The 17,680-nt window shown below is 40.1% G+C and overlaps 1 protein-coding gene and 1 long non-coding RNA gene across 5 annotated transcripts in view; both read right to left on the reverse strand.

Moving 5' to 3' along the window:
* Positions 1 to 2,745: 2,745 nt before the first annotated feature.
* Positions 2,746 to 17,680, reverse strand: part of LOC103722574 (protein LATE ELONGATED HYPOCOTYL-like) — a 29,643-nt gene continuing 14,708 nt past the window's right edge. For all 4 annotated transcript variants that reach the window (XM_008813175.4, XM_026810575.2, XM_026810576.2 and 1 more), the window contains 3 exons: positions 4,970 to 5,197; positions 3,430 to 4,851; positions 2,746 to 3,338 (listed from right to left, as the gene is read on the reverse strand). In XM_008813175.4, the coding sequence (XP_008811397.2) occupies positions 2,970 to 3,338; positions 3,430 to 4,851; positions 4,970 to 5,197 (2,019 nt within the window). In that variant the 3' untranslated portion in view covers positions 2,746 to 2,969. The remainder of the gene's footprint in view (positions 3,339 to 3,429; positions 4,852 to 4,969; positions 5,198 to 17,680) is intronic.
* Positions 8,388 to 16,086, reverse strand: LOC120104419. The gene is made up of 2 exons (XR_005506841.1): positions 9,985 to 16,086; positions 8,388 to 9,516 (listed from the first exon to the last, which is right to left on the reverse strand). It is a non-coding gene; the product is annotated as an uncharacterized LOC120104419 (long non-coding RNA).

Consider the following 17,680-nt stretch of genomic DNA (forward strand, 5'->3'; position numbering starts at 1 on the left):
AGAGACAAAACCATTGAAATGGTGGAAAGACGTTTCTTCTGGCCGAGTCTCAAGAGAGACGTGGCTAAAATTGTCGGTCAGTGTCGCACGTGTCAACTAGTTAAACAACGTAAACAGAACACTGGTCTTTACACTCCACTACCCGTTCCTGATTGTCCTTGGCAAGATGTTAGCATGGATTTTGTGTTAGGGCTTCCACGTACCTCTACCAAACACGATTCTATTTTCATAGTGGTGGACCGATTTTCTAAAATAGCCCATTTTCTTTCCTGTTCTAAGACTTCTGATGCTTCTAGAATTGCGAAACTTTATTTTGACGAAGTCGTTAGACTCCATGGCCTTCCAAAATCTATTGTGTCCGATCGGGATGTTAAATTTATGAGCTACTTTTGAAAAACCCTTTGGCACATGATGGGCACCAAATTAAAATTTTTCTCTGCCTATCATCCCCAAACTGATGGCTAGACGGAAGTTGTCAACCGAAGTCTAGGAAATTTTTTAAGATGTTTTGGTAGGTGAGCAAGCTAGGACTTGGGATCTCGTGTTACCAACTGCCGAGTTTGCATATAATAGTTCGGTTAATAGGACCTTAGGCATGAGTCCTTTCGAAGTGGTGAATGGATATAAACCTAGGCAACCCATAGACTTGATTCCTATGTCTCATCAACATAGAGTCTCTGAATCTGTACAATCATTTGCTTCACACTTGCATTCATTGCATCAGAAGATCAGCAAACATATTCACTCTAATAACTTAAAATATAAATCCCTTGCTGATTTGCACAGACGTTATAAAGAATTGAATGTAGGTGATTATGTCATGGTAAGAATTAGACCTAAACGACTCCCTTTAGGAACGTTCAAAAAATTGCAATCTCGTAGTGCGGGACCGTTCAAAATCCTAAAGAAAATCAGTTTGAATGCTTATGTTGTATATCTTCCTGAAAACTATGGGATTAGTGCGACATTTAATATTGAAGATTTAGTCCCATACAAGAAGTCAACATTCATTCCTTCTGACCCTTTTGTGGATATACCCGCTATTGTTGATCACCCTGATCCAGCACCTGCTATTGAGCCTCCACCTCCAAAGTTTCATGCACGCAGAGAACATATAGAACATATATTAGATGAGCAGGTTATATCTACCAGGAGAGGAAGCTACCAATGTTACCTTGTTCGGTGGAAAGGTTGACCCGAATCAGATGTGACGTGGATTTCGCGAGCCGAGTTGCAGCGCCTTGACCCTGATCTTCTGGAGCAGTACGACAGCCGGCCAGATCTGCATTCGATGGGGTCGAGTTTTTTTCACCCGGGAGGAGTTGATGGGGACATCAGCTAGACCACCATTTTATTTGCATATTTGTTTTATTTTTATTTCTGAATTTATTTGTATTTTAGGGCTTATTTGTGTTATTTGTGGGCTTATTAGGATTTATTTCTGTGTAAGGAGATTTATGCAAATTGTGTATTTGGACCCTATATGTAGGGACCTATTTGCATGATTAGGGTTTAATGAAGATTTAATAATTTTTCCCCACGTCTTCCCCTCCTCTCTTCCTCCTCCTCTTCTCCCTCTTCTCTTCCTCCTCCTCATTCTCTTCTCCCTCTTCTTCTGTTTCCATCTTAAAGCTACAACGTACAGAACCCCAACAGTACGTTCTCATCACTGCAGCCATTTCTCCCTTCCGGTTCGGCATCATTACCTCTCCCCTAGACAACGGCTCTACCATATCTCCAAGGAAAATCAAAGTTGGACCTGCTTATAAAAAAATTTGATAAACTGCAGGGCACCAAAAAAATCTACAATCATGGACTCAAATCTCTTTCTTTTTTCTCTAATTATTATTATTATTATTTAAAGAATTTATTGATGCTTTCTAGTAGAATATCATGAACTAGGGAAGAAAAATGAATAACTGCCTGAGGACTTCAGCGCCACCAAACAAAGTTTATCCATATGCTTCTCCTTGAGATGATCTGTAAATGTTGACGTTTGCAGCTGCAATTCTAGTTCCATCTGATACAAGATATCTGCCTTATAGTCTGCTTTATCCTTGAACCAATAGCTTTTAAGCTTATACCATTGATCCTACGTCTTATGTAATTTTACGCCAATCCAGACAATATTGATCACTCTAGATTTAAGCTTTATCATAAGTACCATATTGAAAGAGTAGCACTCTTGAGCCATCTGTAAGGCACAAAACTCTAAGGGCTCATTTGGTTCGCAGAAAGCATTTTTCCTCCTAGAAATATGATTCTGGAAAGCAGATTCCTAGAAAGAGAATGTTTAGAAAAGTACTTTTGGCATGTTTGGTTGACCATAGAAAAGTGACAAATTTTTGGAATGTTTATATTTGATTGACCATCCACTTTCTTGAAAAAGTTATATATAATTTTTATTATACCCTTAATAAAAATTAGATTTTCAATGCCTCTTTAATACTACTTTAATATTGAAGGATTTTTTTGAAAAAAATAAAAATAAAATGATTCCCACCTCATAGAAAAGTAACTTTCTCATGTTTCTCATGAAAAAGATTTTTCCATAAAATGTGGAAATCATATTCTTATAGAAATACAACTTTTCCATATCTTTCCTTTGAAAACTCCAACCAAACAAAAGGCATCTCATTACTTTTCCGTTGACCACACTTTCCTCCTTCTTTTCCTGCGAACCAAACGAGCCCTAAGGTGCTTGCTGCAAAGACATTAATCTTGATCAAGGAGTTCTTGAATTGGAATGCCAAACAAAATACTTAAGCAGAGTCAAAGCAAAAAAAAGGCAAGGTTACAAGCAGTTCACCTTCCAAAGGGGCTGCGTGATTATTTCAATACAACAAGATACAGTAAAATAAGTTTCGAAACCATGGTCCATGACATACTTTATGTCCCATAAGTAGTAAAAATAAACTTACATTCCAGAAGCAGCAACCTGACTTGCACGAGTTCTTGCACCCATGCTATCAGGTTGAAGCTTCCCCTTCAAGACGTACCCTCTTGTTACCGGTCTCTTCAACAGCTGCTGTCCTGTTTTCCTTAGCTTCCATTGAACACCTCTTATAAGGCCTGAATCCTGTTCGACGAGACTTCAGCTTCCCCTGACCAATTTCACTTGTCAAAGAATCATTTCCAGTGTTATCATTGCTTCTGTTTGAAGCCTCCTTTGTAAAGCCATGAAGATGATTGAGATCCGTTGTTGCACATGCCTTGTTAAGATCGACCGGCAAGGTCATAGCTTCTCTCTCTCTGGCCATTGTATCTTCAGTATGTGGAGGCGAAAAGCTTTGAGGCAGCACTTCTCGACTGAAGAGCGCTTGGAAGGCAAGTCGACCCTGACAAACAAAACATAAATTAGAGAAGCAGTCATGGGTGTTCAATAGTTACGGGCCTAGTGATGAACTAGAAAATTTGCCAGATTACAACCTCCTCAGAAATGCTCCCATTGCTTCGAGATCTGCGATTGTTAGTCTGTCCAGGTGAAGGATTACCAAAACAGGCTTGTTTAGCTTCATCGTTGACTTTCTCATGCTCATCCAGTATGGTATCTGTTTCAACTTCACTGCTCGAAGGTGTATTGGAGCCACATGAAGAACGATCAGGTTTCTTCTCTATCTTTGTCTCATCAGAATCATTAAATCCAGTTGCTGCTAATGGTTTAAACTTGTTAGTTCTAGATGCCTTGAGCTCCGTGCAATGTGATCTTTCACCACTTCCACTGTCATCTAAATCCTCTGCTTCTGATGATGATTTAGAAGAAGGATGACGTGTATTTAAAGCCATAGATTGATCTGGATTTACAGCTTGATCTTCTGCTACAGGATTCTGAAATGTGACTTCTTTTCCTTCTGTCTTATATTCTGGAGCCTGGGCTGCAGTCAATGTGGGAATTGTGGTTGTGGGTGCTGGATTAAATGTGAAACCAATTTGAGGAGGGAATAATGGTAATAGGCCTTGAGTTGCCCACCATGCTGATGCAGCTGCAACTGTAGCAGCAGCAATAGATGCCAGGCTTGGAGAATGGTTCGTGTGCCTTACTTGAAATCCCCCAGATAGGGTTTCTGGAGTTGAATCAGCAGAAGAATCCACATCTGCAGACGGCCAGAATGATGCTGCCAGGCTGGCTGCTGCATGAACTGCTGGATTTTGTAATAAGGTAGACATGATGAGACTAGAGAAGGTGGTTGGGAGGTTGAGGAATGACCTATAAGCATCCTGATTGCCGTGGAACATGGTAAAAGGTGGCAAAGCAGGAAATGATTGGTGAATACAAGGCATTGCAGAACTGTTGTGGAGCTTTGGTGTGGCAGAAACCGTAGGACTGATGAATGACTTGGAATTTTCTTGAGCTCCTCCCACGTGGCCAGGCACTGCTGTGAAATTATGTCCATCAGAGTCTGTTGTCTGCTCGACTTCTTTACCACTTCTGTCTAATAAATGCACAGGAACTTGTTTTGAGTTGCTACAATTGCCTTGCATATTGTCCCTTAATAATGAACCAAGGTTCTCTTGCTGCTTTGATGTATCTGCAACCTTTTCACGAGCTAAATTTGTTTGTGAATCCATGTGAAATCCTTCAGGTCTCTGAATTTCCTGAGCGGTATAGGCTGTGCCATCTATGTTTAGATCCTTATTCACTTCAACAGAGGCAGAAGATTTGTCTGTTGTACTCTCTTTTATTTCTTTCATCTTGGGCACAAACTCCATGTACGTATAAGGATTTGAAGAGCTCTTGTTCACAGAAGAGATGGAAGCAGACGGAGCATCATGAAAGAAGTTAAGAACTTCTGAGCAGCTTCTGTCTTCAGAAACTTCTTTCTTTTGCAATGTTACAGTTGCAGCAAATTTCTGAACAAAGAATTAAAGGGGTAAAAACTTAGGAAAGGGGGGAAGAAACCAAATAAGACAATAATGAACCATAGAAAAGCTTTTATAATGGAAAGCAACAAGGGAGAGAAATGTGTGCCTTTTGAGGTGCTTCACTTCCCATGTCCAAGACTTGTTTATTGGTGCTCACAAGAGAAACAGATTTTGATGATTTGTCGCTCATTGCACCCCCAGTTGGAGAGACAGAACCTACCCAACTCTTCCGAGGATATGGAGAGCTTGGTTTCCTTTTGGGTCTTGGGGGAGGAATATCAATGTCATGAGCTTGTTCTGGAGGAATGCCCTTCAGCACAGCTTCTTTTTCCAACTGCAATTTGATTACTTGTTAGCCATGCAAAACATGATTTTTAATTATAAATCTAGTCCAAGAAATTACTAATGACTGTATGATGCTGGGAACATAATTTTGAAGTTGGTCAACATGTAGTTTGAATAATGAATCTAACACCGCTGACACAACAGCACTGAACTGTCAAATTGCCTAATAGTTCAAGCATTATCGTTTCCTTGAATTCCCAAGTGACCACTGGTGAAAAGTTCAGCAAATATGCAAAATTACTAACAAAATAAGGATTCTAGAATTATTATTTTTTTAATCATCAAGTTTACCTCTTAGTACTTCATTTAACAAATAAAAATTGCAGAAGGTAGCATTTCTCTTAAACAAGCACATAGGATCTTAATATATTTCAGATATTTGCAGCACTTTTATTGCTATATGGCATTCTCCTACATATGATATCTAAATGTGTAGTTTTGTTGTGCCCAAACACTTCATCCTTAGCATTCAACATCTATGCAGGCTGTTCTTTAATCAAATGATTAGGCATGTAAAGAGTCAAGACAAAGTTCATGTTAAGATGTTGGTAGGTTCAGCCAGGACTGCTGGTTATGGAACAAAGTACAATATGAATCATTGGAGGATTTAGGTAAAAGTTGTGAAGCTATATTATTTTTCAGTAATAAGGCCAAAAGAAAGACCAGGACGTCTCTTTCATAACTACAGCCAAAAGAAAGACATTTTCTGCCTTTTGCTTTATTTTTTTTCTGCCATTTGGAACTTCTTCATGTTGTCATTGTTACACGAGTTAGATACTAACCTACAATTAAAGAATTAATCATGCTAGCCGAGTCCATGATAAGAATAACATGGATAATGGTTGATACTAAGCAAGGGATACCAAGAAAATTTGAGCTATATCCTTGAGTTTAAGGGCAAAGAAAACCCCCACCAACAGAATATGAGGTGATGGCAACATACTCTTGAGACAGTATAGCATTTGTAGCTAATGTCGTGGTAAAAACGTCAAAATTGTTTGCATCAGGCTTGATGATTCATAACTGGAACCTTTCAAAGTTGCAATTGAGGAAACCGGTGCCGCACCAACATTGTGTCGGTACGGTATGATATGAGGTCTTTTCGGTGTGCCGAATGTGAGTACGTCTCCATACCAGATACCGGTACCGAACCTATACAGTACGATATGTCTCTGTACCACCCGGTTCGGGCTGATACGGTGAACCATGTTTTGGACACTATGGTTACTTTCTTGATTTGCCAAAAAGCGTAAAGATCAAACTAATCTTATATGTTGCCAATCTAATTGCATACTTGAGGCACTAGGATTCGATTGATGAAGTTTCATACATTCAATTTCACTGCTTGCCAAGCATTAACAACCTAAAGTTGAAGGTATCCATCTTCTTCCTCTTCTTCTTTTTTCCCCTTTGAGCTCAAAGGTTGGCGTCCTTGATGATCAGATTGGGATGCCATGGAAAAAGATCTTATAGAAATTCCTTTCAAATAGCACTTATTGACAACAATTTGAAAGGACTTGGTTATAAAGGACAAACTACAAAGACTCAACCTAAACCCCATATGGAGGGTACCTGAAAGCCCATTTGCTATAGCTGAAGCCTTGCAGGCTTTTTTCTTTTTCTCTTCCTTTTTTCTTTTCTTTTTTTGTTCTTTTAATTGGGAGGAGGAGGGGAGGCAATGTAACTGTGAGACCATGCTGAGGATGAAGCCAATTTGAAGCTTAGACAGTTGGTTTTTCATTAGACCTTATAGCTGTAGCCTCTCAGGCTTGAGATCTAATTTTTCTAGAAATAGGGAAACTCAAATACTCCTCCATGTTGAGAACTATCTGAAATGCAAGTTCCACAATCCACACTATAAATTGGTTGTCGAATTGATGCTCTCCATATATCAGCCCTTAAGCCAGCCTTAAATTGATCAAGCATTTGGTGGGGATCCTCCACAACTTGGCTCTTAGTGTTCAATTCAGCAAACCTTGCATATACTCTGCCACCGACATGCTTCCTTGCTTCAAAATCACAAATTGTTCACACAACTTATCATGATAAATTGATAATTCGCTGGCATATACTTCTCACGAAGCATGGCTTTCATCTCTTGCCATGTACTTATTGGTGGCTACCTCAAACATCCTAATATCACCTTCAATACTAGTTCACCAAACTTTTGCTAGGCCTACCAGCTTCATCTTGGCAAATCTCACTCTTCGCTCAACGATCATGTCATACCAATCAAAATACTCCTCAATAGAGCTCAACCAATCAAATCCTTCCTTCAAAATCTGGAACACCATCCTAACTTTCTTTGTGATATCACCAGATGTATCATATGGTTCATAGCCAGCTCTTTCCAATGATTCTCTAGCACACTCAATATTAGGATTTTGACAAGCTCCTTGCACATGAACAGCCCTCAAATCACATCTTTGGAGAGGATTTTGTTGCTGTTTTTCAAGTTGAATTTCCTAATTTTCACCATGTCCAGCATTATTGTTACATTTGGATGTTTCTCCTTGATCCGAACTGTCAGGTTGTAACTAGGTTGAGAAATCCAGCTTACAATATCATCCAATCGAGCGCTTATCCTATCTAGTTGCTCCATGATTCTGAATAGCATCTCATCTCATTGGATATCAATCAGTCATCTCCTAAAAGGTATGGATCGACATGCTGCAAACCTCAACTCTGATACCAAAATGTAGGACATCCTCTGCTAGGGAAATTTCAGGGATGGTTAATGCTAGGGAAATTTCAGGGATGGTTAATGGATTGTTTTCGGCTAAAAGGGAAGGGAAATTGTGTCAGAACTAGGGTTTATGCTGGTATATGGATGGAGAGTGATTTGGGTGCAAAATAGAGGCAAAAATATGAAATTTTGAGAGTTTTATGTGAGCTGAAAATAGAAAAACAAGAAAAAATTTATTTGTTTCATGAATTCAAAGACTAATTGATGGTTGGGTAGCCACAGGTTTAGTTGCTTTTGGTTGCTAGGGTTTAGTGTGATGGAATCAGATCTGAATTTGAGATTTTAGTATGTTGTAATTAAAGAAAAAGAAAAAGAAAAGAATTGATTTTCTGGGCATCACACCGAGAATCCCGAAGGCATCACACACCAAGAATCCCATAAGCATCACACCAAGCATTAAAATTGCACCACACAACTCTAAAAGAAAGCATGATTGCTTAGGAAAAATCCCTGAGATTTCCTTTCAAATAATGAGAGATTACAGCCCTATTTATAGAGTTTTAGTTTCCTACTCCGGCTAGGACTTGGACTCCAAATAACAAATCGTAATTTTCAACTAATAAAACTAAGATTCTATAATGACTAATTGACCCTAAGCAAGGTTCCAAGAGGGAACCACATCATCCAATACATTCCAAATCAAGGCTTGAGAATTAGAACCAGCCTTAGGATGCCTTTTATGGGTCTTCAATGGCTGCTACCAACATCCTTGATCATCTCTCCCCGGCTTGAGAAGACTTGACTCCAGCAAGTTAAAAGCATGGAATCTCTCATAAAGATCATGATCAAGCTTTTGGAGCTCTTTATCCGTGATCCATGTGTATTCTGATGGCAAATGCCCTCTCCATTTGACAATATACTTTTGGTAGCCACCACCTCTTGTAGAAACTACTTGATTGTCAACAATGTCTTCAATCTCCTCCTTCAAACATAGAGTTAGTGGAAGTCTAGCAATGGATGTGTCGTGTTGTGCATCATATCATCATGGCCTTGACAAAAAGTGAGCTATTCAACATTAAAGATATTAGAAAATCCCACATCCTCGGGCAGGTCAAGAATATAAACATTGGAACCTTGTAGGGACCAGCACTTTATGGATGTAGTTTCTTGTATGCAACCTTAGGATAACATTCAGGTCTGATTCACACCATAACCATGCCGCCTCCTTTGAATACAGAAATCATCGCCTCAAATCAGCATGTTCTTTATAGCCTTCATTGCTTAAAGCAATATTTCTTCGAATTTCATCTCACAGATATGCTTGGCAAAAACTTCAGCTTCAACACTAGGGTGTGCATCAACAGGTAAAAGAACCAGATCAACTGGCTTCCTTGGAACTGAATCTGTTACAACCTCGAAGGGACTACAACCTGTAGCTTGATTTACTTAATTCACATAAGCAAATTCAGCCATAAGAAGAACTTGATCCTAATTATTAACATGATCACCAACACAACAATGAAGCAAATCACCCAAACTCCTATTGACAGCTTCCCTTTGACCATCGATTTGTGGATGAAATTGAAAAAAATTGTAGCTTCATTTTCAGCATCTTCCATAAACTGCACCAAAAGTAACTTATGAATTTTACATCGGAGTCAAAAACAGTAGTCTTAGGCAACCCATGAAGACGAACAACTTTTTAAAGAAGAGTTTGGCAATATGGAAAGCATTGGAAGTCTTCGAACAAGAAATAAAATGAGCCATCATAGAATAGAGATCCACAACCACAAGAATAGAATCAAGACCTCTAAGCAAGGTTCGCCGTCTCGGTACCGGACCCCGTACCAATGCCACACTAGCACAGTATTAGTACGGTACGATATAGAGTTTTTTTGGCATACCGAGTATCAATACGCCACCTGTACTAAATACCAATACCGAACTGGTACGATATGGTACGCTCCGTACCGTCCGTTTTGGGCCAGTACGGCAAACCATGCCACTAAGAGTCTTTGGCAACCTTAGGACAAAGTCCATGCTTAGATCTTGCCAAGGCTCGTGCAGCAAAGGTAATGGTATGTACAAACCTTTTTTTTTCTTTCTTCCCTTTGAAATTTGACCAGTCCAACATTGTGACGCAATTCTAGCAATATCTCGCTTCAAACTAGGCCAACAGAAACAGTCCTCAACCATTGCAATGGTTTTATCTCTTCCACAACGGCCAGCCATCCCAGCGGAATGTAATTCTCTAATTACTTGCTCATGTAAAGAGGAATTAGGCAAGCAAAGGTGAGTTCCTTTGAAAAGATAACCATTACACAAACAGAAATCTGAATGGTCGGCATGCTGTCCAGCCATCAAATTAGCATATATGATGCTAAAATCCTTGCAAGAAAAATAATCTTTCTTAAGCAAATAAAACCCCACAACTTGGACAGCCATAGAAGAAAGAATTAGTGCCACTCGACCCACTACACAGCTGAGAGCATCAATTGATTTGTTTTCAGTTCCACCTTATACTTGATAACAAAAGCATATTCTTGTACAATAGCAACCCACTTGCCATGGCGACAACTCAATTTACTTTGAAAGTTGATGTGTTTAAGAGCTTCATGCTCGAAATACAACATAAACTCCTTAGGAATAAGAAAATGTTGCCAATAATGAAGTGTATCAACCACAATATAGAATTCTTTATCATAAGTCGAATGCTTTTGCTTAGCTTCATTCAGCTTCTTGCTAAAATAAGCAATTAGATGGCCTTCTTGACTAAAGTACAGCTCCTATACCAACATGTAATATCACGACACCTCAATAGCTCGAACCTTAGAAAAATCCGGAAAGTGCAAAAGAGGTGCTTCAGTCATCCTTTTCCTAACTGCTTCAAATGTTTTTGTTGTTGCCTAGGTTAAAACAACTGTCCTATCTTCATGCAATTAGTGATCAGAGCCATTATAGTGCTGCAATTTTTGTTGAAGCATCATAGAATGTAGCTATGAAAACTTCAAATTTCATGCAAAGTAGAAGGAATAGGCCACTCTCGAGTAGCTTTAACTTTTTCCGAATCAACCTCCACTCCTTTAGAAGAAACAAAAAAACCAAAAAAGGCAGCCTTTGAAGTTATGAATAAACACTTATTCAAATTTGTCTAAAACTTCTCTCGGCGAAGAACTCTCATAGCTTGTTGTGGATGAGAGATGTGCTCCTCTTTGGTCTTACTATATATCAAAATATCATAAAAAATAAACAACCCCAAAGTGGCAAATAAAGGGTTGTAATATATGAATCATGAGGTGCATGAATGTGCTAGGGGCGCTAGAAAGGCCAAAAAGTATGACCACCCACTCATAAAGGACATCCTTGGTCTCACCAGGCCTTACATGGATTTGATGATAGCCACTCTTCAAATCTATCTTTGAAAAGACAGTATCACCCCTTGTAACATCCAACATATCATCAACACAAGGTGGAAACCGATACTCAATGTACGCTGTCTCGGTACCAGGCCCTGTACTAGTGTCACCTTGTCACTGTGTCAGTACGCCTGGTACGGAGGGCTAGTTTGGCATATGGACTGTTGGTACATCCTCCATACCATTTACCAGTATTGAACCAATACGGTACGCCTTGTACCGCCCAATTCGGTATGGTATAGTGTACCATGCCGATACTTGTCAGTAATCAAGTTAATAGCTTAGCCATCAACACACATGCCAAGAACCATCCTTCTCTGGTGTACATAAAGCAAGACAGTAGCTCTTCTACTTGAATTCATGCCATAGGTACGAAGGTTAGGAAATTAAGACCCTAGTATAGGGTCTATAGCATGTTGAATATTACGCAAAAGGAGTTCATTTGGCAACTCTTCAGGTACTACATCAGAAAAAACTCAGACAACAACTTAGATACTTCCGGAGGCATATCTGAGTCATAACCAATAGCTATTTCTTTCACTTCTTGAGATTCTACAGCACAAATAACATCCGATTTCTTGCTCTCAACTTGAAAGTACTTTTTGGTTAGGATGTGAGGTGCATTTTCGTATCTTCAGCAACAACTTGAGTCTTTAGCTCACCAAATTCTTCTATTCAACAACCTTGGAACTTTGGCTCCCTAGCTTGAGATCTAATTTTTCTAGTGTTAGGGAACCTCAAATACTCCTCCATGTTGAGAACTACCTGGAATGCATGTTCCACGCTATAAATTGGTTGTCAAATTAATGTTGTCCATATATCAGCCTCTAACCAACCTTAAATAAACCAAGCATTGATGGGATCCTCCACATCTTGGCTCCTAGTCTTCAAGTCATCAAACTTTGCATATACTCTGCCACCGACATGCTGCCTACTTCAAAGACACAAATTGTTTGCACAACTTATCATGATAATTCGCTAGCATATGCTTCTCATGAAGCACGGTTGTCATCCAGTGTTAGTGGAACCGTCCCAAACCGGACGGTTCGGGGCGCCCCGAGTCATACCGGGTGCAAACCAGGACGGTTCCGGCGATGAAAACGAGGCAGGGGCTAAAGGGAGAGAAGACAAAGGAGAACGAGGAAAAGAGGGAGACAACGAGGGAGGGAGAGGGAGAAAAAGGAAGAGATAGGAAGGTCGAGGCCGGCCGGCGGAGGCCAAGGAGCCGCCGCGCGGAGGGAGCTGCGAAAGAGGGGCTCGCTCCGGTCCCCTGTTTCATTCGAAACAGGGACCGAAGGGGCCCCTTTTTTTTGGTGTTTTTAAGTGAAAATCGGCAAACCCATTGCCAACTTTCACTTAAAAATCTCAAAAATAAAAGGCCCCCTCTGGCCCCTATTTTGAACAAAACAGGGGATTAAAGCGGAGCCCTTCTTCCACGGCTTTCTGGCGGCTCCCTAGCCCTCCGCTGGCCTCCCTCTTCTCTCTCTTTTTCTCTCTCGTTCTCCCTCTCTTCCGTCTCTTCTACTATGTCGGTACAGGCCTGGCACGGCACGGTGCAGGCCCATACCAACTCATGCCGCCAGACAACCGATATGGTGCCCGGTACCGATTCTGTCGGCCCTGCTTTCATCTCTTATCATGTACTAATTGGTGGCTATGTCAACCTCCTAATATCACGTTCAGTAACAGTACCAGTCCACTAAACTTTTGCTAAGCCTACCTGCTTCATCTTGGCAAATCTCACTCTTTGTTCATCGATCATGTCATACCAATCAAAATAGTCCTCAATAGAAGCCAACCAATCAAGGAATATTGCAGGATCATTCCTTCCTTCAAAATCTGGAACATCCATCCTAACGTTCTTTGTTTTATCACCAGTTGTATCATATGGTTCATAGCCAGCTCTTTCCAAAGATTCTCTAGCCCACTCAAGATTAGGATTTTGACAAGCTCCTTGCACATGAACAACCCTCAAATCACATCTCTGGAAAGGATTTTGTTGCTGTTTTTCAAGCCGAATTTCTTAACTTTCACCATATCCTGCATTATTGTTACATTCAATGTTTCTACTTGAGCACCAACTGTCAGGTTGCAACTAGGTTGAGAAATCCAGCTTTCAACATCATCAAATAGAGCAGCTATTCCATCTAGTTGCGCCATGATTCTGAACAACATCCTATGTCGTTGGATATTAGTTAGTCTTCCTCTAAAAGGCCTTCCTGGACGCGTGAACATGTTGCAAACCTCAGGTCTTATACCAAACTGATGTACAACAGCCTTGGTTAGGAAAATTTCAGGGATTCTTAATGGGTTGTTTTGTGCTGAAAGGGAAGGAAAATTATGTAAGAAACTAGGATTTATGTTGGTATATGGATGAGGAGTTATTTGGGAGCAAAATAGAGGCAAAAAGATGAAGTTTTGAAGGTTTTATGTGGGTTGAGAGTAGAAAAACGACAATAAAAAATTTTGTTTGTTTTGTGAATTTAAAGGCTAATTGATGGATGAGTTGCCATGAGTTTTGTTGCTTTTGGTTGCTAGGGTTTAGTGAGGATAGAATTAGATCTAAGTTTGAGATTTTAGGATGTTGTAATTAAAGAAAAAAAAGAGATAGAAAACTTTTTTTTCTGGGAAGCACACCTAGAATCCCTTAGACATCACACCTAGGGTTACAGTGATATTACACAACTCTAAGAGAAAGCATAACTGCTAATAAAAATCTCTGATATTTTGATTTCCTACAAATAATAGAGATTACGACCGCATTAAGGACTTTTAATACTCCTACTCCTATTAGGACTTCGACTCCAAATAACAAATCTGTAATCTGGACAAATAAAACCCAACTAAAGACTATAAATAAAGTCCCAAAAGATAAATAGACCTAAAATATGATCCATGAACCATATAACAAACTATGTCCAGAAAATCTGAAAAATTACAAAAATGCCCCTAACTATAAAATCTGGAGAAAACATTAATAAAACTGAACCAGCATTATACTACTGTTGAACAAAATAAAACTAAGATTCCAGAATAACTAACTGACTCTAAGCAAGGTCCCAAGATGACCCCACATCATCCAACACATTCCAAAGCAAGGCTTGAGCATTAAAATCAGCCTTAAGGTGCCTTTTATAAGTCTTTAATGGCTGCTGCCAACGTCCTCCATCATCCATCCCCTGCTTGAGAAGACTCGACTCTCGCGAGGTAAAAGCATGGAATTTATCATAAAGATCATGACCAAGCATTTTGGAGCTCTTCATCCGCAATCCATGTACACTCTGAAAGTGGACACCCCCTCCATTTGACAAGATACTTTTGGCAGCCACCACCTCTCGTAGAAACCACTTGATGGTCAACAATGTCTTCAATCTCCTTTTTCAAATGTGGAGCTGGTAGAAGTCTAGAACCAAGGGTGTCATGTTGTGCATCATCATCATGGCCTTGATATAAAGTGAGATCTTCAACATTAAAGATATTACTAATCCCCATATCCTCGGGCAGGTCAAAAATATAAGCATCAAAGCCTATTTTCTTGAGAATCTTGTAGAGGCCAGCACTTTTTGAATGAAGTTTCTTGTATGCACCCCCCTTAGGGTAATGTTCAAGTCTGATTCACACCATAACCATGTCTCTTTGAATACAGCAAACCATCTTCTCAAATTAGCATGAACTGCATAGCCTTCATTGCTCAAAGTGATCTTTCTTCCAATTTCATCATGTAGCTCACAAATATGTTTGGCAAAAGCTTCAGCTTCAACACCGGCAATGGCTTTCTTGGAATTGAACCTGTCACAATCTCGAAGAGACTACGACCTATAGTTCCATTTACCAAACTATTATAAGTAAATTCAGCTAAAGGAAGAACCTGATCCCAATTATTAACATGATCACCAACACAACAATGAAGCAAACCACCCAAACTCCTATTAACAACTTCCCTTGCACCATCAATTTGTGAATAAATGAAGAAGAAAATTGTAGCTTCGTTTTTAGAATCTTCCATAATGTGCACCAAAAGTATCTTATGAATTTCATATTATGATTAGAAACAATAGTCTTAGGCACCCCATGAAGAAGAACTATTCGTAGGCCGAACCGTACCGGCCCGTCCGCTGACCGATATGGGTCTCAGTACCGGTTCAGCGGACCTTGGAAGAACAACTTTCTTAAAGAAGAGTTTAGCACAACAGAAAGCAATGAGAGTCTTCGAACAAGGAATATAGTGAGCCATCTTAGAATAGGTGATCCACAACCATAAGAACATAATCATGACCCCTAGGAGACTTTGGCAACCCTAGGACAAAGTCCATGCTTAGGTCTTGCCAAGGCTCATGTGGCAAAGATAATGAGTGTATATTTCTTTCTTCCCTTTGAAATTTGATGACTCCAACATTGTGAGACACTTCTACCAACTTCTCGCTTGAAACTAGGCCAATAGAAATGGTCCACAACCATTGCAATCAAGGTATCCCATCTTGGTACCGGCCTCATACCGGTGTCAACCCTATCACTATGTCGGTACGGTACAGTACAAGGCCGGTTCACTATACCGAATGTTGCCACACCCTTCGTATTGTGTATCGGTACCAAACCGGTATAGTACGGTACACCCTATACTGTCCGGTTCGGTTGATTTGGCATACCTTGATTGCAATGGTTTTATCTCTTCTAGAATGACCAGCCATCATACTAGAATGTTCTCTAATGACTTCTTCATGTAAAGAGGTAATTGTTGGGAACCCGCCTATGCCGCTGATATTTCAAAACAAAAATCAGATTGCAGCGGAATCGGCATAAGCGGGATCGACGTTCATCGCATGAACGCTGTTTCTAGACCGTTCGTAGTTAAGATAAGGATTAATACTTTTAAAACCTTTAGGAAGATCAAATCTTCACCTTGTGCAGGTAGATGATCACCGCAAACTGAAGCTCGTGGTTTTAGGTTGAGGGTTCGTTTGAAGCCGTTCAAACGTCCGGCCTCTACGGGTATCCACACGAAGCAGAGGACCTGATCAAAGATCTCTTGTCTTCCCGAGGTGCTAGCTCCCTTGCAAAGACTTCTTTTGATGGCTGATCTCCACTCTTTCTTTCAACTCTTGAATATGCTTGAGAGGAGGAAGAAGAAGGATGAAAAAGAGGATGAAGAAGAATCCCCACGCAGCCTTCTTTTCTTCCTTGCGTTGGATGAAGGAAGGGAAGGGGAGGAGGCCGCCAACACTTGGATCTTCTTCTTCCCTTGCTTGCGGCTGAAACAAGAGGAGATGGAGAGGGGGTGGCCACGGCTTGAAGAGGAGGAAAAGTTCATCTAGGGCGCCGGCCCTAGTCCTTCTTTTATAAGGATGAAGGGCTCCTACAAGTTAGGAGCCCTTGACTACTTTCCAAGAGGGGGCGTCGGCCCTTTCTCTCTTCATGTCGCACCAACTAAGTGAAGAGGGGCTGATGCCCCTCTTACTTGGTTAACCCAATCCTCTTCCAAAGAGGATTAGGTGCCCTTCTCATGGTTTAGTCCTAATCTAATTAGGATTAACCAAATCATGAATCAATCGGGTTCAATCTATGCTAGTCCTAATCCAATTAGAACTTGAATGAACCATGACTCAATTGAACTCTTCAATCCTAATCCAATTAGGAGTCATGTTGATTCATTAAATTAATAATTAATTAGGACTTAAGGAATCCTAATCCAAATTAGGACATATTTAATTTTAGTCCTAATCCAATTAGGACTCTATTTGAATTCGAAGTCCTAATCCAATTAGGATTTCTAGGAATCCTACTCCAAGTAGGAATCCGATTTTAATTCAAAATTCCTAATCTCATTAGGATTGTAGGAATCCTATTCCAAGTAGGAATCCCAGTCCTACTCCAACTAGGATTCCCAGTCCAAGTAGGAATCCCAGTCCAAGTAGGATTCCCAGTCCAAGTAGGACTCTTGTTTTAAATCCAATCAATTAATTCCCATTGTTCCTTCTTCAACTTATTATCAATCGAATTGATTACTTGTGATTCCTAATCACTTTTCAACCATCGGATCGGTCAATACTTCTAGTGTGTGTGACCCCATAGGTTCTACTCTGACTGGTAGTGAGATATATTATGATATCTATCACAATATCATTGAAAACTTCTTTCAATGGGTTGGAACGATTCCAACTCAACTCATTTAGGGTTTATCGATCATCGAGACAATCCCTATGAGTCCCACCATCCACCAGTGACACCTAGCAGCATGTAGTGGCTACCCAGCAGAATAGAAAGATGAACCTCTAGGTGCAGTTGTCATGTGATACAGTCCTACTATCGTGGATCCCTACAGGACGGAGGTCATGGACAACTTGTCAAACCCCATCGTCTGTCATATGTGAAG

This window comes from Phoenix dactylifera, chromosome 18 (genome assembly GCF_009389715.1).
Source record: "Phoenix dactylifera cultivar Barhee BC4 chromosome 18, palm_55x_up_171113_PBpolish2nd_filt_p, whole genome shotgun sequence".
Classification (NCBI taxonomy): domain Eukaryota; kingdom Viridiplantae; phylum Streptophyta; class Magnoliopsida; order Arecales; family Arecaceae; genus Phoenix; species Phoenix dactylifera.